The sequence below is a fragment of the Mauremys reevesii genome, linkage group 10 (assembly GCF_016161935.1).
Source record: "Mauremys reevesii isolate NIE-2019 linkage group 10, ASM1616193v1, whole genome shotgun sequence".
NCBI classification, from domain to species: domain Eukaryota; kingdom Metazoa; phylum Chordata; order Testudines; family Geoemydidae; genus Mauremys; species Mauremys reevesii.
Window position 1 is genome coordinate 21362119 of NC_052632.1, and position 23645 is coordinate 21385763.

At 41.8% G+C, this 23645-nt stretch overlaps 1 protein-coding gene and 1 long non-coding RNA gene across 6 annotated transcripts in view; one reads left to right on the forward strand and one right to left on the reverse strand.

Moving 5' to 3' along the window:
* Positions 1-4256: 4256 nt before the first annotated feature.
* On the reverse strand, positions 4257-22920 carry LOC120373633. Of its 2 annotated transcripts, XR_005585609.1 has the most exons (3): positions 22793-22920; positions 21879-21990; positions 4257-7221 (listed from the first exon to the last, which is right to left on the reverse strand). It is a non-coding gene; the product is annotated as an uncharacterized LOC120373633 (long non-coding RNA). The 2 variants fall into 2 exon arrangements; XR_005585610.1 differs by lacking the exons at positions 21879-21990; positions 22793-22920 and adding an exon at positions 11178-11301.
* DMXL2 (Dmx like 2) overlaps positions 11280-23645 on the forward strand; it is a 104908-nt gene continuing 92542 nt past the window's right edge. For all 4 annotated transcript variants that reach the window (XR_005585608.1, XM_039492317.1, XM_039492318.1 and 1 more), the window contains exon 1: positions 11280-11485. Coding sequence is in view for 3 of the 4 variants with exons in the window: in XM_039492317.1 (XP_039348251.1) it covers positions 11399-11485 (87 nt within the window). In the remaining variant the exon portion in view is untranslated. The remainder of the gene's footprint in view (positions 11486-23645) is intronic.

Below are 23645 nucleotides of genomic sequence, written 5' to 3' on the forward strand. Positions count from 1 at the left end.
GAAAATATTGATGTATACTACATGTACTGTGTGCATTACTGGTTACCCCAACTCAGAAACAATACTGAAGAATCAGAGACAGTTCAGAGAAGGGCAAGGAGAATGAGTAGAGGGGGATGGAAAAAAAAATCTCAAAAGAGGGATTGAAGCAATTTACATTGCTTATGGAACATGAAAGCAGCATATAAACTAATGACTGATCTGCAGAAGGTAGATCAGGACCATCTGCTGTCCCCTTACTTTTGTGTTGTGAGGGAAATTCAATGAAACCAAAAAGGCAGCAAATTCAAAATGAACTGAAAAACAAAACAAAACAAACCCCCCACTTTCACACAATGCATAACTAGACCATGGAACTCACTGTTACAAGATGTCTTTGAGGGCCAAGAATTTAGGAAGATTTAAAGAGAAATTGGATGTTTATATGAACAAGAATATCCAGAGTTATAATAGTGAATGCAAAAAAAAAAAAGTATTGGAAAGAATATAAAACCTAATGCTTCAGGGTTTAAACCAAACTAACTGCTAGGGCAGTTAGTACTGGTGACCCCTTTCACATAGCAAGTCTCTGTGTGCGACCCCTCTTTTAAATTAAAAACACTTCTTTACATATTTAACACCATTATAAATGCTGGAGACAAAGTGGGGTTTGGCGTGGAGGCTGACAGCTTGCGACCCCCCCCCCCCATGTAATAACCTCATGACCCCCTAAGGGGTCCCGACCCCCAGTTTGAGAACCCGTGCTAGGGATTAGAAGGAAGCCTTTGTTGGGAGGAGTGATGGGGGTGGGGGAACACAATTATTGGGGGGGGGATTTCTTGTACTTCAGAAGCAACTAGCACTGGCCTCTAGTCCAGAATCCTCTCTGACAGACAGCTCACAGGTCTGATCCAGTCTGGCAATTCGCATGTTCCACTGTCCAGGAGATGCTTCCCAGCCAGCTGCCGGAGTAAGGTTATACCCAGGTAGGGATAAGAAAGGGCATTTGTTTGAAAAAACACAAATCCTCACAAGTGCAAGATTGTGTGCTGTCTTACTTTCCAGCCTTGGTGGGGTTTTTTAATCCTACTTCAAACATTGTGACTGAAGAACAAAGAGAAAGGGGGAGGAGGAGGAGAAAAGATTACTACTAGAGTTAAACAGTGTTGTAGAAGTTTGTTTAACTAGAGCAAATTTTAAAAAAAATGTTTCTCACATGCTTTGCAAGGTAAAAAACAAATGTAAATGTAAAGAGCATGCAATGATCCATTTTTTGGAAATCAAAATAATGGACTAAATCCATAAATACTTTCATACTGGACCTGCATCTGTAGCTCCCACAGTGATAGCAAAAATTAAAGCAATAGCATAAAACAGGGCTTAGACTTTACTGCCAACAGCTTAATGAGCACAGGGAAAAGTTTTCAAAAGTGGCTAAGTAACTGCACTCTTTGGGCTTGTTTTCACTTACTGGGGGATTGACGCATAGTGATCGAGCTACCAGGGGTCGAGTTCGTGGGTCTAGTGAAGACCCGCTAAAATCGACCACTGATCACTCCCCCATTGACTCCGGTACTCCACCAGAACGAGATGCATAAGGCAAGTCAACCGGAGAGTTTCTCCTGTCGACCCAGCGCAGTATGGACACTGCAACAGGTCAACCTAAGGTACGTCGACTCCAGCTACGTTATTCATGTAGCTGAAATTGCGTCACTTAGGTAGACTTGGCCCCGTAGTGTAGACCCGCCTTTAAGGGGCTAAGTTATTTTTGAAAGGTCACTTAGCCCCATAGTGTAGACCTGCCCTAAGTCAACCTAAGTTATGCAACTCCAGCTATGTGAGCAACATAGCTGGAGTTGATGTATTTTAGGTCAACTTATTGTGGTGTCTACACTGCACTGGGTTGACAGGAGAAACTCTCCAGTTGACTTACCTTATGCATCTCGTTCTGGTGGAGTATTGGACTTGACAGGAGAGTGATCGGTGGTCAATTTAGCAGGTCTTCACTAGACCTACTAAATCGACCCCCAGTGGATTGATCACCACCTGTCGATCCCCCAGTAAGGGGAGACAAGCCCTAAGTCTCATTGAAAGTCAATGAGACTTCGGCTCCTAGATGACTAAAATTGCTTTTGAAAGGGGTTAAGCCTCCAAAGTCATTAGTTGCTTAGTGGGATTTTTAAAGTGTCTAGGTGCCTAAGGAATTAGGCACCTAAAAACTTTTGAAAGTGCCACTAAGCAACTATCTTCAACACCTAAATACCTTTAAAAAGGGCCCATAGCTGCTTTTGAAAGTTTTACACCCAGATTTAAAATGCCTCGTTTGTCTAAGCTACAAAGTCCGCTGTTGCCATCATCATATCTCCAACAGTGATGAATTGCAGGTTCTAATTTCCTAGCGTTTGCTAGGTGCCCATTGACTGTTTAGCTAATTTATTCATGGTATAATTTCATGCAAGTGGTACCTGTACAGCTAGTTAAAATTAGATAAAAACACAAGGGAAGGGGGATGCAGTTATGCTAGTCACCATCAATCACCTGTGAGGAAGGTCTATATTATGGGCTAGAGGACCCCTTTTCCTCTGAGACACCTACTCCAAGGGAAAATGCCACTGCTTCTGCTCCCAGCATTCAGAGTAGCATTGCCAACGCCAAGTGTTGAAAAAGGGTCAGGAAAGAAGAAAAAAAAAAGTCATTAGAGTTAAAAATTCAGGAGATAAAATATTTTTTGGGGGGGGGCGCCTTTTGGGTTTTCAACTTGTAGGGTTCACATTTTCATGAGAAATAAAAATTCTTTTTAAATGAAAGCAGAGATTCTCAAGTATATCCCAAATTCCCCCCACCCCCTCTTCTCCCCCACTGCCCCCTCCCAGTTACCTGCTATTACCCCCAGGACTACCACCTCACCTTACGTGTGTCTTCTCCAGGATCCAAGCACCTAATTAACAGAGCCACGCCTGTGCGCCTCCACTAACTAGGTGGGTGGCCCTTCATTCTGTCACGTGTGGCCATCTGAGCATGCAGCCTAGAGGGAACTATCCGCGGACCACCTGAATGGAGCTTGCAGACCACTGGTGGTCCACGGACCACGGTTTGAGAACCTCTCGCCTAGGGCATTGCCCTCTTTTTGTAACAATTAGCATCTGGAGGCTGGCACCAGGCAAATTCCTGCTCCTCCTGTAAAATAAAGTGTGTGTGCTGCATATGAGCATAGTCTCCATGGCATACCTGCTGGGATTCCACTCAGAATACAGGGCTAACTCTCCACAGCCTTGTGTAGTCATTTATACCTGTGCAAAGGAGGTGTACAGATGACATTTTGTTCTGACTCACCATGCACTGGTGTAAATCCATAGTAGGTACAAGGCAGGAATGTGCGCTATCCTGTGGGTGGTGCACTTTGCCTTCCTTTTCCTCTCATGACATACTCTGGCTTATGTGAAAAAACAAAACAAAACATTGGAGCTCCAGGAGAAGCAATACGTGATTGGTTACTTCCAAATCCAATTTCTTCAGTCATATCTCCCTCACTGCAGACTAGAATTTCATATACTCCAGTGCAAATTCACTGGACTGTAATGGAGATATTCCACATTTACACCAGTGCAAATGAAATCAGAATCTAACAATTCTACGGCAAACAAAGTTTTAGAACAAAAGCAATTTTAGAGTTATCTGAAAAGCAAAAACAAGTTTATTCATCAATTTTACCTTTCTAGTGTTTGTTCTCAGCTGAAATATTAGCCCCAAGTCTCTGGCATGTTATAAGTCTCTGAAAATAAGGGCTTGTAATGCAACTGCTTCCTCAACCATCACTACAGTGTTGCTACAGTTAGCCCTATAAGTGTATCAGGATTGAACATCTAGCCTAGGCCTGAAAACGCTGTCATAGTAAGTTGATGACAAGGAGGCTCCTTCTGGTATCCTTTAGTTCTTGGACATAAGCCTAAGCTATAAATAAACCTTTGTAACAGCTTTCTTTATCTCCTAAGGACAGAAGAGGCCTGCCTTTCGGAGATATAGAATTTAAATCCTTATTACGGCATGATAAGATGGTTTCATTTTACCCTTTTTAAAAACATACATTCAGTATTTCTTTTAAAAAGATCTTTTTAGGGTCTATTCTTGAAACATTTCCTCCTGTACGTCTAATGTCTCCAAGACACAGAGTCCCATTTAAAATTAAATTATATGGAGAGAGATTCATTTGTCAGTGAATTATTACTATTTTCATACAAATTCCATTAAGTCATAATTTAGACTAGTCAGCCAAGAAAAACATGAAAGCAATTTTACTCCAAATCCCTTCACTTATACAGTCACACCATCACATGCATGTATTTCCAGGTTCAAAGTGCTTGACAAAGTTGGATAAGATGAGATGAGATCCACAGATGAACAGTGCTCCCAACAAGTAGGATTCTTCCATTTGTGGTTAGACACAGGGAAATAAAATGAACGTTGGTATTAAAACAGTGGCTCTTCCTGTTGCACATGGGCTCTCTTAAAATGTGCATTTGAAAGTGCACATTCTTTCAGTTTCACTACACTTACATGCAACACAAGCATTCAATCCAGAGAAAGAACACAGGATCAACCCAGGCAGTACCATAGTATTAAAAATTAACTAGTCCCAGCAAGGTCCAAGGTCTTGCTGCATAACACTAAGATTCCAGAATTAGGTTTACTTTGGCCTTGCTCTCTTACCACCCAGCTATAGTTACAGCTGGGGAATTACTAAAGATCACTAAATGTTAGTAAATGATAGGAGAGAGACAAGAGGTCTTTGGCTGGACCAACTTCTGTTGGTGAGAGAGACAGAAGTTGATCCAGCCAAAAGACATTACTTCACCCACCTCATCTCTCTAATATCTTGGGACTGACATGGTTACATCACTGCATTCTAATTAGTGATGTCATTCTTTGAAAACACTCAGTTGTGGAGTGACCTAGTGGTTAGATGCTCCATGTGCATTTCTGAGAATGAAGGAATATCATTTTCTGCCCAGGAAAATGAAAACCTCAAGTTCTATAGTGAGGTTGATGTGTGGAGAAAACAAGTGGCACTGGTGGCAACCTACAGGGCCCTCCTTAACTGCACACAACAGTAGGGAAAACACTTTTGTAAATGAAATAGTAATTAAAGCACATTATGCAAACATTCTTTGGATTAAGTGCCTTAAATCCTTTTAGAGTTAGTGCTAAAGATCTAAGCACCCACACCATCCTTCAGTGATGTTAACTGTTATAAAAGAGGGTGAGATAAGGATGAACACCCACCCAGATTCCTTTGTTTTTAATACAGATCTCATGTTTGCCAATATTCCCATTCATCTTATTTAATAAAAAAAGATGTTGTTGTTCATAAGTATCTGCCTGTAAGAGGTGAGCATGACATCAAAACCCAATATATTTTTCAAATTACCTTTCTTGTTTTGAAATGAGGAAACAAACATCTAAGGCTGCTTACATTATACTACATTTGTTTCAAGTGATCAGAAGTATTTCACCCAATACACTGAACAGAATATTGGAGAAAAAAAACAAAAACAAACAAAAACACTACACACCACACGCTCATGAAAGGTAGGAAATAACCTGAACAGCAAAGTTTTCAGGAATGTGAAAGAAATAATTGTCTCTGCAGGTGTGTATCCTCCTAAGATCAGAGACTGGGTCTTCCTTGGTGAAGAGAGAACATTGGCAACATAGAGCAATTATAAAATAACCTTAAAAGGTTGTTGTGATGGCCATCTTTTGTTCTGTGTTTGTACACTCTTGCACAATGGGCTCCTGGATTCTACCGCAATGCAAATAATAATTAATTAGCAGAACACCACTGAAGTCAATTTTTGTCTCATTCCCTGCACCTTTAGAGATAAATGACTAAGAATTTCTGGTGTATCTTCATTTAATTCAGTTGGGTAACTGCAGTAATGAATTTGGCCCAGAACACTTGTGAATAATTTAAAACATGACAATATCTTGGAAGAGTTTTGAACCACAACAAACCGAAAGAATTCTAAGCAGTGTGTCATTTACCTCTTTAACATAAGATCTACACATTTTAGAACATAGGTATATTCTATTTTTATAGGGAAAGGAAAACCGTAGTATAATACTTCAATTAAATACATATTTGCTAAAGAATGTGTCCATATTTTGTAGATTTTTTTTCTAAGCAGGTTATGGAAAAACCTGTCACTGCTTAACTGTCTTCTTACTGTAGTGAAGATTGCTCTCTTTGTGAAAGCTTCTGTTTAAGGGATACTTCCCAGAAGCTCAAGACTAGTGATTTACTGTAGACAAGGACAGTGAATGCTGCTGTCATTTGAATGCATGATGGGACAGAATACTTTCATGGTTAACAAAGTAAGTTCTACATTTTTAAAAATAAATGTTTTGGGGATTAAGTGGAGTTCCAGAGGAAAGGTCACTAATAATCAATAGCAGCAGCAAAAGTGCCGATAGTCTTCTCTCACTTCTAGGGAAGAAATAGATGTTATCCTCTGACATCCTGATAAAAGATAAGCAACACTGGACAAGTAACTCAAAAAAAAAAAAAAGAGGAGTTTGATTGGGAATTGTAACAATACACTCTTGGAAACTACTATTGGAAAGTAGCGGAATAATAATTGGTCATTCATTGACTAAGGGAAGGATTTTCAAAAGCACTCAACATAGCCCTCTGTTCCTATCAAAATCAACTGACAAATGGTTTTCCTTTAAATATGAGCTTGACTTCAATAACAGCAGAGTTAGGCCAAATTTTGCTGCTACCTTTACTCGGGTAATTAATATTTACTCATGCAAGAAATCTTATTTATTTCAGTTAAAATAGTCTTAATCCAGACTGCAAGACTGGAACTTGACTGTTCAGTGAAGGACAGGAATGTAAAAGCATTTAAACTGTGCTAGAAGGGTGAGATGGAGTGAGGAGAAGAGAACATTTTATTTACAGTTGAAGATACAGAGCAGTTAACAATCTAGATGGACCTCCTAAAGAAGCTAAACATTCCAGAGAGACACATTCACTATATTTCTAGTATAGTTCAGAGTACAGTACTATAAGTCACCCTAACCCTTACATAAGCCTTTGAAGAATGGTAAAACTCAATGCAGTGCTGAAGACTCCGAAGTATATTTTGGTTTCTTCCCAAATAGGATTTTAACTCTCGGCTATGGTTCTTTTTTCTTCCAACTGATAATTAGCCCAGGATTCTACAAGATTAAAGATAAATCCTGCAAAACACAAACAGGCACAACAGAAGGCCACTTACAGAGATTGACCAGAATCAACCCCTTCCAGATTTCCAAAAGTATTAAGCATAGATATTCTTAGGATATTCGGGTTAAAAAACTATTTATAACACAGACAGAGATACTTGGGCTTGTGTATTCTTTCTTAATAAAGAAAGATGATGTTTGGGAGCCATAATTAGATTAATGACGTCTCAGAGATTTTTGTTTAGGAGTGGACAGCAATACCCATTATTCCCAGGAACATTAAGACGATAAACTCGGGGGCTGCTCTAACTTGAACTAACTGGAACCTTAGGGACATTTGTCAGCTGGGCACTGCCAGAGTGCATCATACTCCAGTCCCTTTCCTTCAACTCCAGGAGCTGCAAGGTGGGAAGTGGAGAGTTGACACTGTGCCAAAGGATGACACGCCCCTGCAGGGATCTTCCTGGCAGTTTCCACTCACTTTGTACCATTGATAGGAATGGCACAAGGCAGAGAAGCTGTTACACAATGAGTAGACTATACTAGAGCTGATTAAAGAGTGGGAGAGAAATTGATCAAGTTGTGAAGAATAAAGATCTTTGCAAAGATGCAAGTATGCATTATTTAGATGTTTTATTGTAACTTAGAAGTGCAAAACAATCACTTGGGTTACTATATATAAATTGCCAGCAGTGGAGTGGCAAAGGACACTGCTCAGAGTTTAGGCTAGTGGCAGAATACTAGCCAAAAGAGACTGTTTTTCAGTCAGGATCTGAACGTTTCAGTCCCTAGATATTTGCAAAAGATTTCTTGTTCACAGAAGAAACTGATCACCTCTGTAGTCTTCCACAGCTACATGCACTTTTGTTTTACTGCAAGGTAACCTAGCTGAAAATAGCACTATACTCCCATCTGTGATTGACCTCATCTAGTTTATCAAGTCTAAAAAGGACTGATCTGAACAAACAGCCTCAAATCAAGATTCCAGAAAAGAAATGCCTTAAACTAACTGAAAGCCTAGTGCTTTTGTCTCTTTGGATTGTTTTAGAGAAAGCACTAGTTATCTTTTCAATCTGGCAGGACATATTTTGTGGATTATTTCAGCCTTATCATTATGCAACTTGGTGGAGGGTAGTTTTGAATCATCTATCAAAATCTTGTATACGGCAGAAATTACAGAGTAAAGCTCCCAGGAACGCAAAGATTCAAAGAGATTCTGGAGTAAGGCTTATTTTACCTTGATGTTTGAGATAATAGAAGCTTCTTTAGAAAGGTGAGGGAGGGTCAGGAACCAGAATTAAAAAAACAAAAAACAAAAAAAAAAACACAAAGTGCCTTTCAACAAGATGTCATCTAAAAAAGGGTATGTGAAAACTTCCAAAAGATCAAACATTCTGAAGAGTATTTCTCACCAAGTTGGCCAATAAAACATTGAGAGAAGATGAAGCAAAAGTTACATAAAGAGGCCACAGTGGGTGAGACCAAAGGTCCATCTAGCCTACTATCCTGATGTCTATCTCACATTTGGCTTGCAAGCAAGAATTACTTGCAGTCTTAGTATAATAAATAATAGAAGACTGGGCTCCAAACCAAAATTCTCACTAATTGCATCCAATTGTATAGGATGGTATGACTAACTCTGGAGGTGCCCTCTTAAATTGAAGGATGTTTTCCATCAAAAGCCGCAACTTCTGGTTTTACTGAATTTCTAGTGTTCTTTAGGTTACACTGTTTAAATACAATTCCACTTAATGCCATGGCTAAATGTGGTAATTATCCATTCAAGGGTCAGATCCTCAGCTGGTGTCAGATGACAGTTCCATTGACTTCCATGTAGAAGCACCAGGTAACACTACCTGAGAATCTGGCCCCAAATATCTCATTTATTTTAGCACTTACCTAAAATAAAATAAAGTACATCAATTATAATGGCATCTATACAGTGGGAAAAGAGTCTTGATCAGAGGAAATGCAATACAACAGTGATAGACTCATCTGTGCACCAGTGGTAGCAATTTTACATTTGGATAACTACTCTTTGGCTCTCCTAGCATGCTATCACATCAAATTTATCCAGCATAGATAAGGGCATGATCCAGTTTCCTTTGAAATCTGACAAAACGTCCCTTGACTTCACTAGCAGTAGACTTGGGTCCTGAGCACTTGAAGTGCCAAGAGTGATTAATGACAATGTTTTTCAATCTGAATTTGCTTGGCTGGTAAGTCACTGGAAACATGAGCTTGATTTATCTGTATAAACATGATTAAGGTTATATGTTCAATTAGGGCAAATAAAATCTCTTTAGAAGACGCAACAAAGTGCAAGGGTGCAATCCTGAAGTCCTTACTCAGGAAAAACACACATTTACTTAAATAGACATTTTATAAGCACCTCAGGATTGGACAATAACATGGTGGCAAAAAATGCCTGAGTCGTGACTACACTACAGGTCCCACTGTTGCTATCAACAGTGGAGTTGTACTGGCTGTGTAGTGCAGATCTATTTTTGTTCAGTGTAAAGACAACCTTACAGTGTTTTCTTAAATCTCGGGGGATTATGCAATGGTTATTCCCCTAAACAGTTTATAGATCTTCAGTGGTTATTTTTCTTCTTCTAAGACGCAGCATTTTTCACGTTCTTCAGGGTGTTTCAACATTGACTACTTTACTCTGCAAAGTCTTTTGTAAACAAGCCCATCCTCTGAGTCATTACAAATACACTGAATAGAAACAGACCTACAAGAGCCTAAGGTACCAGTGGAATTTTTGTCTCCTATACCTTGCTAAAATTAATGCAAAAAAATTCTTCCTTGTTTAATATAAGCTGATTCCCCCGATACTCGAAAAAATGCCACCCCAAAACACCACTTTCCTCTCTCGTTCCAGTTAATAGAGCTATACAGTTTGAGTACTTAAAAGTGAATCATGGATCCCTCTATCCCCTGCTATAGCTACACCATTTTATATGTTTGTCACTGACACAGAAAGCAATGACAACCTTTCCTACTATCACTGGCCCCATTCTTGAGGTCAATAATAGCTAGTTACAATTAAACCGCTCAAGGATTAAATGCATGCTGCACATAAGTATTGGCAATCTGAAGCTGATGCTCAGTTTTTCCATGCACTCTGTAGGTATTCCCACCCCAAGGGTTCAGCACAAACAAGTACCAATGCACAAATTCCAAGGGACAGTGCAAGAGCTCACATCCCAGGTGCTCAGTTTCCAGAGGACTGCATACACTTGTGGGAGAAGCTGGTGGAAGCAAATTCCCCAAGGCACTATGCACAATATATTTTAGTGGCATCACAAGCTGTATATGACTTACAGTAGTGCAAACAAACAAGAGACCACAAGCACCTCAAATCAAAGCTCTGCCCAGGACAGGGCATCACAGTGCATTTGAGGTTGTAGCTCATGCCCCTTTGTTAAATCGCCCTTTTTTAATAATTCTGCAGCGGATTGTCTCACTTTTCTTCCAGGCTCATGCAGTTTTCCCTTTTAATGGACTCAGCACTTCTGATAGTTTGCAAAAAAAAAAAAAATTCTACCACCACTTCCTACTGTTTTGAACACTGGGGTGGGGGTGGGGAGCTCAGGCTGTATCTCATTCAATTTCTCCTCTCAGCCAGTGGTTGCACAGATGTTGCTCCCTAACTCTGCCACGGCGCGTTGCAGCCCTAGTTTACGGTCCCTGGTTCGGTATCTGCCCCGGGGGCCAGCAGAGCCTCAGCTCCATCCCCTGAGGGCTGGTGCGTGCGTGCCCCAGTCCGCGCCCCGCTGAGGAGGGGAGATCCCGGGCACACGGCCAGTAGGCGGCCCAGTGCACACGCCGCACGCAGTGCCGCGCGTACACACACCTGGGGTGCGCTCCCACGCACGCTGCCGCTCCCCCCTCCCCACCCAGCGCGCACGCGCGCCGCGGCCCTGTGCGCCACAGGCGAGTGCACTGCGCGCGCGCCAGCTCACCTGGTTCGCGCGCCCCATCTATCACCCTCGGCTACTCTCTCGGGCGCGAGCTGGGCTCGCGCGGGCCGGTGACTTCCCGTTCGGTGCGGCGGGCGGGAGGGAACGCGGAGCCATCCGGGTCCTGCTCGGTGCTGGCAGCCGCCGCGCCGCACTGCCGGCCCCAGAGAGCGGGGAGCCAGGCCGGCTGGCCCCGCCGCAGCCTGTAGGTCTGCGGGGCCGCCATGCATCTGCACCAGGTGCTCACCGGCGCCGTCAACCCCGGGGACAACTGCTACTCGGTGGGCAGCGTCGGGGACATCCCCTTCACGGTGAGGGCGGTGCGGGGCCGGGTGAGGTGGCAGGATCGCTGGGCGGGGCTTGGCTTGGGGGTAATTAAGGATGCTGGGTAATTATAGCTGGGGCAGTGGGATGGGGGTAATGAGAGGTGGGGTAATTAGCTGGGGGTAGTGGGGTGGGAGTAATGAAGGGTGGGGTAATTAGCTGGGGATAATTAAGGGTGGGGGTAATTATCGCTGGGGCAGTGGGATGGGGTAATTAGCTGGGGGTACTAGCGTGAGGGTAATTATCGCTGGGGCAGTGGCGAGGTGATTACTAGGTGCATGGTGGTGGGTAGTTATGATCTCATGGTGGGCTGGGAATTTCATACTGAGATGCTCCAGTACAGAAAATGACTGGGGGAATAACCCACCCATTCAGTCCTTTGGTGTCTGTTTCCCGTGCAGCGATTCCCCTAGCTCCCACTGGGGGAAGGGGGGCGATCTGCTGTTTAACACTCCCAGAACACAGCAGCAGATGGGGGCTGGGATTTGAGGATGCACTTGTCACCTCTAGCTGGTGTTGAGGGCCTACCTGACATTGTGAAGATGAAAGAGGGAGGGAGACCAATCAACTACATGTCCCTGTTTTTTTTTTTTTTTGTGTTCAAGGAATAAAATAGCTAATAGTATGGCTATTTGCAATGAAAAGAAAAATTCAGTTGGAACAATCTTCTTAAATACCCCATCCGCTGTTGGTGAACAATTGGTCTTCTGTTACTATGAGGCAATGAGAAATTAAATATTAATTCCTTTACAAAAGCTTCCCGTAATATAAGTGAAAATGGATAAGACATTCAAAAGAGTTTGGTAGAGCCTAGTAATTTATAGTTGGAGTTGATTTATTTACCATCCATTGGCCTCTCTTTCCCCCATTTTAATGTAAACATAATTGTCACTGATTTGGTTTATGATGTGACTGATTTCAATGAGGGATCAGCTTCTGCAGTGTTTAATTTAATCCGTATTTTACTATTTGAAGAGGAATTGTGTCTTACTAGGTTTTGTGATAACCTTTACCAGCCATCATTCCAGGCCTGAACTAGTTCTTGGTTAAGTGATATAAAGTATCATTTTCATTATAAAAGAACTGTGGGCAGACTAGTAGATCATTTCAAACCCTGCTCAGTCTTCTAACTCTCTTTTTAATAACAGATGGTTAAAAACCTACAAGATATAAAGGGAATGAAGACTGAGCATTTTCCCTGTTGTGCTGCTATGCAGGGCTACTGAGATCTAAGGGCATTGTATGGCTGCGGTTACTTTTGACAGTCATAAAATAATATATTGTAGTATTCTTTCCATTATAATGGCCTGGAGAGTCAGTTCATAATATGCTGCCTTTGTAATATAAAATTTATTTTTTTAATACCTGTTAGTTTTACAACACTCACAACGAATGATATCCTTTTGCAATACAAGAATACCAAAGTCATGTTTTAGAAAAATGCAAAATCATTACGTGGTTCACTTTAATTGTAGAATTATATATAAAGCACCCTAGCCTCTCCTCTGGCTATTGTCTGCAACTTTATTATGTTAAATTAAATTAAAAAGGAACTAGCAAGTGATATATGTAAGAGAAAACATATCTCATGATCTTGCTCTGTTGTAACTGTCTGCTTCCCATTCTGTCTTTTTTCACTCTTGGCTTATTATTTCTTGTTGTTTTAAGCCCTGAGCCTGCAATAAGCTTTGTGCAAGCGCAAAGGTCTTCCTGTGCAGAACTCATTCCAGGATCAGGGCCTTAATGCCTCACGTAGATTAACATGTCTGCCACAGGAGATTTACAATGTTGATTTCTTTTGTTAAGCACCATGCCCACCTATGGTACTGTATTATTATAGGTAGGGCCCTACCAAATTCACAGCTGTGAAAAACGCAACACGGACCGTGAAATCTGATCTCCCCTGTGAAATCTGGCACGCAGCAAGGTGCTCCTACCCTGCACAGGGTTCTCCTACCCTGCACAGGGTTCCAGCTGCTACTCCCGGCTGGGGATGGGGAGGGACGATACTTTCTTTTCTCCTGCAGGGGCCGCTCCTGTAGCAGGCAGACCCATCTCTGGCATCTCCCCTGGCTGCCAGAAGCTCGGCGGCTCCAGCTGTCACCTCCCCGCACGGAGATGCTGCAGCTCCAGCTGTCAGTTCCCCACTAGGATAGGAGACTGCCAGGAAAACCAGATATATGTAAACGACTCCACCACTCCGCCCCCAGACCCTGTGACCTTCACTTCTGCGTTGCTGTGGGCAGTGGTGCTGGCTTTAGAGCTGGGCACCCGGCCAGCAGCCTTCCTCTCTGGCTGTCCATATCTAAAGGCAGCATCCCTGCCAGCAGCAGGGCAAAAGTAAGGGTGGCATCCCACAACCTTCCAATAATAGCCTTGCGACCCTCCCACCGATTGCCTTTTGGGTTACACCACCATGAAATTTCAGATGTAAATATCTGAAAATATGAAATTGATTAATTTTAACACCCCCCCCCCCCCGCTGCTGTGAAATTTACCAAAATGGATCCTGAATTTGGTAAGGCCCTAATTATAGGCCTAGCTGATAGTGATGCTTATAGTTAAGCCAGCTCCTGTCTTCAGTTGCCGAAAGCGTTGTGAAACTATAATAGTTTGGGCTGAAATATTCCATTGTTGTTTTCTGCCTTCATCTGATTTTTTTTTTTTAAGTTTTAGCAAAAATTGTGCAGCTCTTTTTCAGAATGAGGTTACGGAAAATAGGTAGTTTTAGTGGTGGTATTGTTTTTACAACTGTTTCTTTGAAGAGCTCTAGTGCTGCCAGAATGTGCTGCAGAAATTTGAAATTTCCCATTGGTAGAGTCCTGTAGCCATATTTGGATTAATTATATACTGGGAAAATGCCATTTGCTCATACTCAGAGCTTGTTAGAGGACGGCTACTAAAATATCCAAATGTTCTAATCTGAATAGAGCATAATCGCTTCCCCCAGCAATCATCTATACCATACATTCTCCTTAGACTCGCTTAACTCCAGATAGCAACTTGACCGTTATCTCAGGGAAAGACTGAGTACTAGGCTGAAGCCTACTCTACACTTAAAACTCAAGTTGACATAGCTATTGTGCCCCAGAGCACCATCGCTATGCAAACCTAACTGTTGGTTGATGCAGTTAGATTGATGGAAGAATGCTTCTGTTGACCTACCTACAATTGCTCAGAGGTGGAGTTCCTATAGCAGTGAGAAAAACCCTTGTGTCACGGTAGTCTGCATCTACACTATGAGATTACAGTGGCACAGCAACTGCACCATAGCTCTGCTGTTTAGTGCCCATAGTATAGACGTGGCCTGAGAGACAGTTGTAGACCATGGCCTGATCTACATTACACGGTTAGGTCAACACATGGCAGCTTATGTTGAGCTATCTATGAAAGTGTCTTCACTTAAAATTTGGCTGCTGCTGACATAAGTACCTCTCTACGCCACTTTAATAACGCCACCTCCTTGGGTGGGGTAGAGTCTTAGAATGTAATTTACTGGCACTGTGCTGATCTTGGACACCACATTGTTTATATTGACTGTTACTGGCTTTCAAGAGCTGTCCCACAATGCCCCCCACTGACAATACAATTGACAAGCGTTCCTGGTGAGCGTGTGCACCGCTGACGCAAGGAGCCAAGTGTGCGCACACTCAACTGATTAAATAACTGCGGTGACTGTATGACGACGTAAATTAGGTCAACATAATTTTGTAGCGTAGGCATGGCCCATGAGTTCCCATTTTAGCTCCTCTGCTGACTGGTTCTAATAATTTTATGTACCTCACAGCTCCTTCATCAGGAGGTAGGAAGTATCATTCCCCACATCTTACAGATGGGTAACAGGAGAGGTTGGACAGTTACTGCTGCTGGAATTCTGTGCCACTGTGCAATGCAGTATTTGTGCAGAATTAATGTTCCCTGCAGAATTTTATTTTTTCCCCACACAATTTGTGATTTCCACCAAAATGCCTCCTTTTTCTGGTTTTGCATGTTTCAAACGTATTAGTTAGGTATACACGTAATGTCTGCATATACATGAGCACTCTTCACCCTGAATTCCATTCTGTGCGTGTCTGACCCTAGTGGCACTGCCCTCTTATATTCCCTTTCAGCCTGAACCCGCCCCCCTCCGCTTTCACCTATTGCTGCAGCCCTTCCCCAGCACCCCCACCTTACATGGGCGCATTCATACGACTTCCAGAGAAGGAGTGTTGGCTGGTGAACCATGTACACAACACAACCCACACAAACACATACATACACTCTACCCTGGGCTTCCCTTCCCCATGCTAACCAACCTCTAGCCTCCAACTAAACTACCACTAACTCACCAAACCCCCTTCTGCAACAGTGGCGTGACTCAAAAACCTTACAATACACATAGAAGATTGAACTTGGACAAGACCTGGCAGACAGACACAAAACAGTCCTTAAGGATGCTAGTGCCGTCTTAAGCCAGGTCATTACAATACTTTTGTATAACATACTTTTGTATAATGACTTTGTTTAAATGAAATGTTTAATATCACCGAAACAGAAGATAACTGTCAACAAAGATACATCAAGGTCTGTATTAATATACCTAGTAAGGAATCTATTTGTCAAAAAACATTTCCTGGATCTTTTCTGTTGTCTGTGTTGTTACAGACATATTTGCTAACAGGTATTTTGAAATTACCAAAATAATTGAAATTAGCATAATAATATTTTGAGAAATAAAATATGCAGAATTTTAAAATATTGTGCGCAGAATTTTTAATTTTTTGTGCCGAATTCCCCTAGGGGTGGAAAGTGTATCTTCTGCATAGGTGAGGATAGAATCAGGGGGATAGATTTTTGTGGTGGACCTCTCAGAAGAGACAGCCCAGTTGGAAAAAGCAGAGGTGACTTCACTCATGTTACTAGTCTATTGCAGCCTAGGTTCCCCCAAGGTTATAACATGGGTAACTAACGTGATTTTAGAAGGTGTTAAACTGTCTGCATAAGATGTTTCAAACTACATTTGCTCAAATGATTTAGCTAATACTGTTTAAAGCAGCACCTTTTTTTGTTGTTTAGACAGGGCCCAAGTCATAATTCAGTCATTGCTCTGCTGCTGAAGCACCTCGATTCTATGCTGCCCCTTACTCATTGTAATGTGCCAATCGAGCCTTATGTAATGTTTGGTAAGACAATACCATAATATGTACACACAAGCTAAACGAAAGCCCCATAGACAATTTTATACTTTTGACTACAAGCTGGCCTCTACCCAAAGGCAATTTTTTTTAAAAGTCTAAGCAGCGTTTAGCCATTTTGTTGCGTTCAGAGAATGAAACACTCATTTTTTTATCAAAATCAAACTATTTTCATAACACTGATTTCAGTTGAGCTATATTTTTGATAGAATTATTTGGCGGAAAATTTCTGAACAAGCTGTATTTAAAATATGTCTGCAGACAGTCTGAAACAGAAGAGAGGTGGGAACAGCCTGGTGGCCCACAACTTGTCCCCCCACCATAGCATACAGATAACACAGTGCCAAGTTGTGAACTGAGAATTAGTCCTGGGTTATGGGAAATAATGTCTCCCCTCCAGCCCCTTGTCCAACCCCAACTGTTTCATGCTTGGTACTCCTACTCCACTCATGAAGATAGGAGTAGCCTTTACTCTGCTTGTGAGTAAAGGAGGGGAGTTGGCTAGTGGAACCCCTGTCCCTCTCCCCAAATACCTGTTGTATAGTGCTGTTCAGAGAGTCCCAGTGCAGCTGAGCTCAACAGGTGCTGGGGTAGTGGCTTCCTTGCATAGCCTGCTGAAATCCTGCTTCACCCCATGCACAGTAGAACTGCGGTGGTCTTGCTGCAAGAGGCTTCCCCCATCCACGCTTCCCATGAAAAAGGGGGCTCTCATATTTGTGTAAACTCTTCTATTCATCTCATTAGGTTGTGAATTCTGAAATCTGTCTCTTATTCCTCAAACTTTTCTATACGTATGAGTCCTGTTTACCCTCTAATCCTTCGTAGCATATAGCTATACCAGCAAACCCTCCAAGTGGAGATCCAGCTTATACCAGCAAAAGAATCCTTTTACTTGTATAGCGTATATCAGTTTCTCAAACATGGATTTTTTTTGCCAGTATAACTGCATCTTCACCAGGGCTTTTACTGGCATAGGTTGTTGATTAGAGTCATGTTTTTTTTCTCCACATTCCTAATCCAACATAGCTACGTCAGCAAAGCTTTTAAGTGTAACCCAGGCCTCAAAATACTGGGAAAGTGTCCCATAAGTTTGTACCCTCAACTTTGCACAAGCTTCAGGCACTGTTGGCAAGTAGATTAAATCTTCTGGCTGCTGTCTAACTCGATGATTTGTCAGAGGCTGATGGTTGTATATTAATGTGGCCCCTCTGCCCACCAAAGCAGCCAAGGTGAATAAAAATTATTAAAATAGAATCGTAGGACTGGAAGGGACCTCCAGAAGTCATCTAGTCCAATCCCCTGCACTCATGGCAAGACTAAGTATTATCTAGACCTGGTATTATCCGACTGGTGTTTGGAGATTTTTAAGAGCAGGTTAGACAATCATGGAGATTCCACAACCTCCCTAGGCAATTTATTACAGTGCTTAACTATCCTAACCATTAGGAAGTTTTTCTTAATGTCCAACCTAAACTGCCCTTTCAGCAAATTATGCCTGTTGCTCCTTGTCCTATCCTCATAGGTTAAAGGGAACAATTTACCTCCCTCCTCCTTGTAACAACCTTTTATGTACTTAAAAACTTATGTCCACCCCCCCATCCCTCCCTCTCCCCCAGTCTTCTCTAAACTAAACAAACCCATTTTTTCAATCTTCCCTCATTAGGTCATGTTTTCTAGACCTTGATCATTTTTGTTGCTCTTCTCTGGACTTTCTCCAGTTTGTCCACATCTTTCCTGAAATGTGGTGCCCAGAACTGGACACAATACTCCAGTTGAGACTTAATCAGCATGGAGTAGAGTGGAAGAATTACTTCTCGTTTCTTGTTTACAGCACTCCTGCTAATACATCCCAGAATGATGTTCGCTTTTTTTGAAGAGTGTTACACTGTTGTCTCATATTTAACATGTGATCCACTATGACTAAGGCTAAGATTTTGTCAGGGATATTTTTAGTAAAAGTCACAGACAGGTCATGGGCAATAAAGAAAAATTCCTGGAAGCCTATGACCCTGTCCATGACTTTTACTACAGGTATCTATGAGAAAATGGAGAGCTTGGCTTCGGGGTCCCCAAACTGGTTGCAGTGGCTGGGCAGCTGTGGGGGCTCGCTCTGAGCTCTGTGGGAACAGGTTCAGAGACGGGCTACTAGGATGATCCGAGGAATGGAAAACCTGTCTTATGAAAGGAGACTGAAAGAGCGTGGCTTGTTTAGCCTAACCAAAAGAAGGTTGAGGGGGGATATGATTGCTCTTTATAAATATATCAGAGGGATTAATATTAGGGAGGGAGAGGAATTATTTAAGCTTAGTAACAATGTGGACACAAGAACAAATGGATATAAACTGGACACTAGGAAGTTTAGACTTGAAATTAGACGAAGGTTTCTATCCATTAGAGGAGTGAAGTTCTGGAACAGCCTTCCAAGGGGAGTAGTGGGGGCAAAAGACAAAACTGGCTTTAAGACTAAGCTTGATAAATTTATGGAGGGGATGGTATGATGGGATAGCTAATTTTGGCAATTAATTTGGCAATTGATCTTTGATTATCAGCAGGTAAATAGGCCCAATGGTCTGTGATGGGATGTTAGATGGGATGGGATCTGAGTTACTACAGAGAATTCTTTCCTGGGTGTTGGCTGGTGAGTCTTGCCCACATGTTCAGGGTTTAACTGATCGCCATATTTGGGGTCGGGAAGGAATTTTCCTCCAGGGCAGATTGGCAGAGGCCCTGGAGGTTTTTCGCCTTCCTCTGCAGCATGGGGCACGGGTCACTTGCTGGAGGGTTCTCTGCAGCTTGAGGTCTTCAAACCGCAATTTGGGGACTTCAATAACTCAGACATAGGCTAGGGGTTTGTTATAGAAGTGGGTGGGTGAGATTCTGTGGCCTGCGTTGTGCAGGAGGTCAGACTAGATGATCATAATGGTCCCTTATAATCTGACCTTAAAGTCTATGAGTTTATGAGCTCCTGACCACTGGGTCTGAAGTCACGGAGGTTGCTGGAAGTCACGGATTCTGTGACTTCTGCTACCGCCGTGAAAAAATTGTAGCCTTAATTATGAGCCCCCAATCCCTTTCCACAGAACTTTTTCCTAGGCCGTCCTTTCCCATATTCTATGTGTGTAACTGATTGTTCCTTCTTAAGTGGAGTACAGTGCATTTGTCCTTATTGACGTTTTATCCTATTTACTTCAGACCATTTCTCCAGATCATTTTGAATTTTAATCCTATCCTCTAAAGCACTTGCAACCTCTCCCAGCTTGGTATCATCCTCAAACTTTATAAGTGTACTCTCTATGCCATGATGTAAGTCATTGATGAAGATATTGAACAGAACCGGACCCAGAACAGATCTCTGCAGAACCCTACTCGATATGGCCATTCAGCTTGACTGATCAGTGAACTACTGATTATTACTCTCTGGGAACAGTTTTCCAGCCAGTTATGCACCCACCTTATAGTAACTCCATCTCCGTTGTATTTCCCTAGTTTATTTATGAGAAGGTCATGTGAGACAGTATCAGAAGCCTTACTAAAGTCAAGATATACAACATTTACTGCTTTCTTCTCTGTCTGTAAGGCTTGTTATCCTGTCAAAGAAAGCTATTAGGTTGGTTTTACATGGTTTGTTCTTGAAAAATCCAGGCTGACTGTTACTTATCACCTTATTATCTTCTAGATGTTTGCAAATTGATTGCTTAATTATTTGCTACATTATCTTTCCAGGTACTGAAGTTAAGCTAACTGGTCTGTAATTCCCCAGGTTGTCCTTATTTCCCTTTTATAAAATGGCACTATATTTGTACTTTTTCCATTTCTCTGGAATCGCTCTCATCTTCCATGACTTTTCAAAGATAATCGCCAATGGCTCAGATATCTCCTCAGTCAGCTCCTTAAGTATTCTAGGATGTATTTCATCAGGCCATGGTGAATGTAGGTAATTACTTAAAACTGTTAATCCATTAACTCTTACAGTTTGGGTCAGAAATCCTACTGGGTCAAGTCTGTTGCCATTGAACTCAATTACAGCCCTGACATCATTCACTTCAGTAGACTCAGGTCTTGCCCCTTAGCAAGGACATTGGCAAACAACAGGGATCTGGGGCAGAAATCTGTCTGGGGATTGGTCCTGCTTTGAGCAAGGGGTTGGACTAGATGACCTCCTGAGGTCCCTTCCAGCCCTGATATTCTATGATTCTATGACTGACTCAAAGGAGAGACAGTCAACTGTGCTCCTAAATAAGATGGATAGGGTACTGTTAAATATTACAGGACATTTCCGCTTCTGCAGAGTAGAGTGAGCTGCTTCTGCAGTAATCTAACTCAAGGAGCAAAAGGCCAGAATTAAAATCTTGATTGATGGGTTTTTATTGGATTTATTTTAAGTATAACTAGGCCATATTTTTAGGAATTTCTAACTATCGGCATATTGAATGTAGCACAAAAGTCACAAATACTTGTGTTCAGGTGTATAGAATGTGGAAATGTGTCTTGCAGTCAAGAAAAATATGTAACCCTTATTTGAGTAAAAGCTTTGTTTTAATTTTGCAGAGTACACCTGCTAAGAAAGGAAGATTGCTTTCAAAACAAAGGCAGATATGTGTGCTACTGGCATTTTAATAACAATTGGTATTAAGTTTACCTGTGCTTTTAAAAATATATATTTTTTTTCAAAAGTAAAAATGCACCTCATGAAAACCAAGAAAAACACAGTACCTTCCCCAAAAGAGTTTACAGTGTAAGGCCCCAGTCCTGCACTTTAAAGCCCAACTTCAACTGGGTCATTTACAAACCAAGGGCCCTCTGCAGATATAGGTGTCCATCCATGCAGTCGTAGGACTGTTGCCAAAGAGGGGAAGGGGAGAAAAGGGGTGAGACTAAGATGATAAGTAACTCAGTAAGATGCCTTCAACTTGACAGTTCTGTTCAAAAACTGTTTTTTCTTATCTTCCCCTTTCTTCCTACTTTGTCAAAGCATGGTGAAATACAATACATCTAGCCCAAAAGTATTAGCTTGATGGCACAGGGAATAATGAGAAGGGAAGGCATTTTAAAAAAAGGAGGGTATTTACTTTGGTTAGAATTACAGAGCCAGTAGCATGATGGGAGTATGAGTTAATACAAGAGCCAGAAAATCTTAACAAAATGTATAAATGCCATTAGAGATACAATAAGCATAATTAAGTTAAAATTGAGAAATCTTTACCTCAAGATGCACAGGAACACGTTTGTATAATACTCTTCACTTGGTTAGGGTTGCTGTTAGTGATACATCAGAACACAGCTTGACTTTCAGATCCCAGGTTAAATTAGCAGGGCTAGCAATTAGAAAAAACAAACATCTTTGTACATGTAAATGGTAGATTTGAGATGAAGGGCATTGGGAGTACTGCCTAGCAACCCTTCAATGCCAGTTTTACAGACTCAAATAGGACAAATGCCCCAAAGACATAATTTAATGTAAAGGTTGACCATTGGAATGAATTCTAACTGAGCATGGACAAGCCTCTCTCAATATTTTTGTTGTCCAGTAATGTACCAACACTTTCAAGCAATGAGGCTTCTACCACGTACTTGAAAAGATCAAAACTGTATTGGAAAAAGCACTAGAAGAGATGCTTTTTTAATTCTTCCTACACAAGAGCCTCCTAACAGGAGGTGTTCTACTCTGCCGTTGGGTAAGGGTATGTCTGCTCATCTAGCCCTGTCCAGCCTCTTTTTGTGATATCATCTCAGTGAATAGCTCCGGTGTGTCTACTTTCTGCTCCTTATAGCTTTTCTAGAATCGCAATAGACGCATACGAGTTGTGTGCTATTGACTCAGGAACACAACACTGTAAGTTTACATTTGGAAGGTTGTTGTCATGGGGTCACTACCTCCCAAGTAGCCTCTCCTGGCACTGGTCTGTTCTTTCCCAACGAAGGTATGGTCTAGCTCCCACTCTTCCCGCCTTTGCCTTTTATTTTTTCCATCAGAGTTATGAGACAGAACATTCTCCCCACACCTTGGACTTTGTACAGCTTTATACACTCTAAAAACAAACAGAAAACCTTTTGCCCATCTGGGCTTGCTACTGTGTTATCCAGGACTCTCAATCAGTCTTTCATCTTTGTTCTTACCTTTCTTCCATGGAACCCTTGCAGGAGCGTTCACTATCTCCTGCAATTCCTTCTCCATCCTGTCCTTCAGGGACTCCTGCAGGAGCCTTTTCACTCCCTGTGGTTTCTTCTCTCCAGCCTTTTCTGGCTCCTGCCAGAGCCTTTGCAAGCTCACTACTAGCCTTTCCTCTTTATTAAGCTTTGCTGCTGGCCTTTAGAGAGGCCAGCTATCCCTCATTGTGCCTGATGAGGTGGTGACTAATTAGTCACACGCTGCACCACTTTCCCCTTAAAGCGACAGGCATACCTGCAACAATTACTTTGTAAAGTTTTGAAAATCTGCTTTTTGTGTATGCAATTGTATGCCTACCTTGCATTTCTAATTATTGCTACAGATACAAATTGGACATTTACCAATACCATAGATATTTAGTGCCATGTATGTAACCACATCTCTAGTTTGTGTACCCAGTTGCAACAGATATACTTACAAAGCAGAGGAGAAGTTGCATGCACAAAAATGTATGCAATCCTTGTTTCTAAGTTTCCTGTAACTTCACTCATGAAATTCTGAATAATTAATACAATTTTAAAGGGTCCAAATTTCTTAGCTAATTAAGAGTCTAGCTTTGTGTTTAAGCTAGCAAAACCTACTCATTATCATATCTGTGCTCTTCAAATGTATTAGGTAATGTTCTTGGATATCTAATGTGCCATTGGGCATCCATTGGTATAACAAGTTGCAGATGCGCTATCTGGCAACTTGAGGGGAAAAGAGGAGGGAGGCAGGAGTATTCTTTGTTTTAAATAGACACAATCGGGAATATATGGCCTTGTCTTTTGGTAGCAGAGGGCCTTTTACAGACACTGGGTC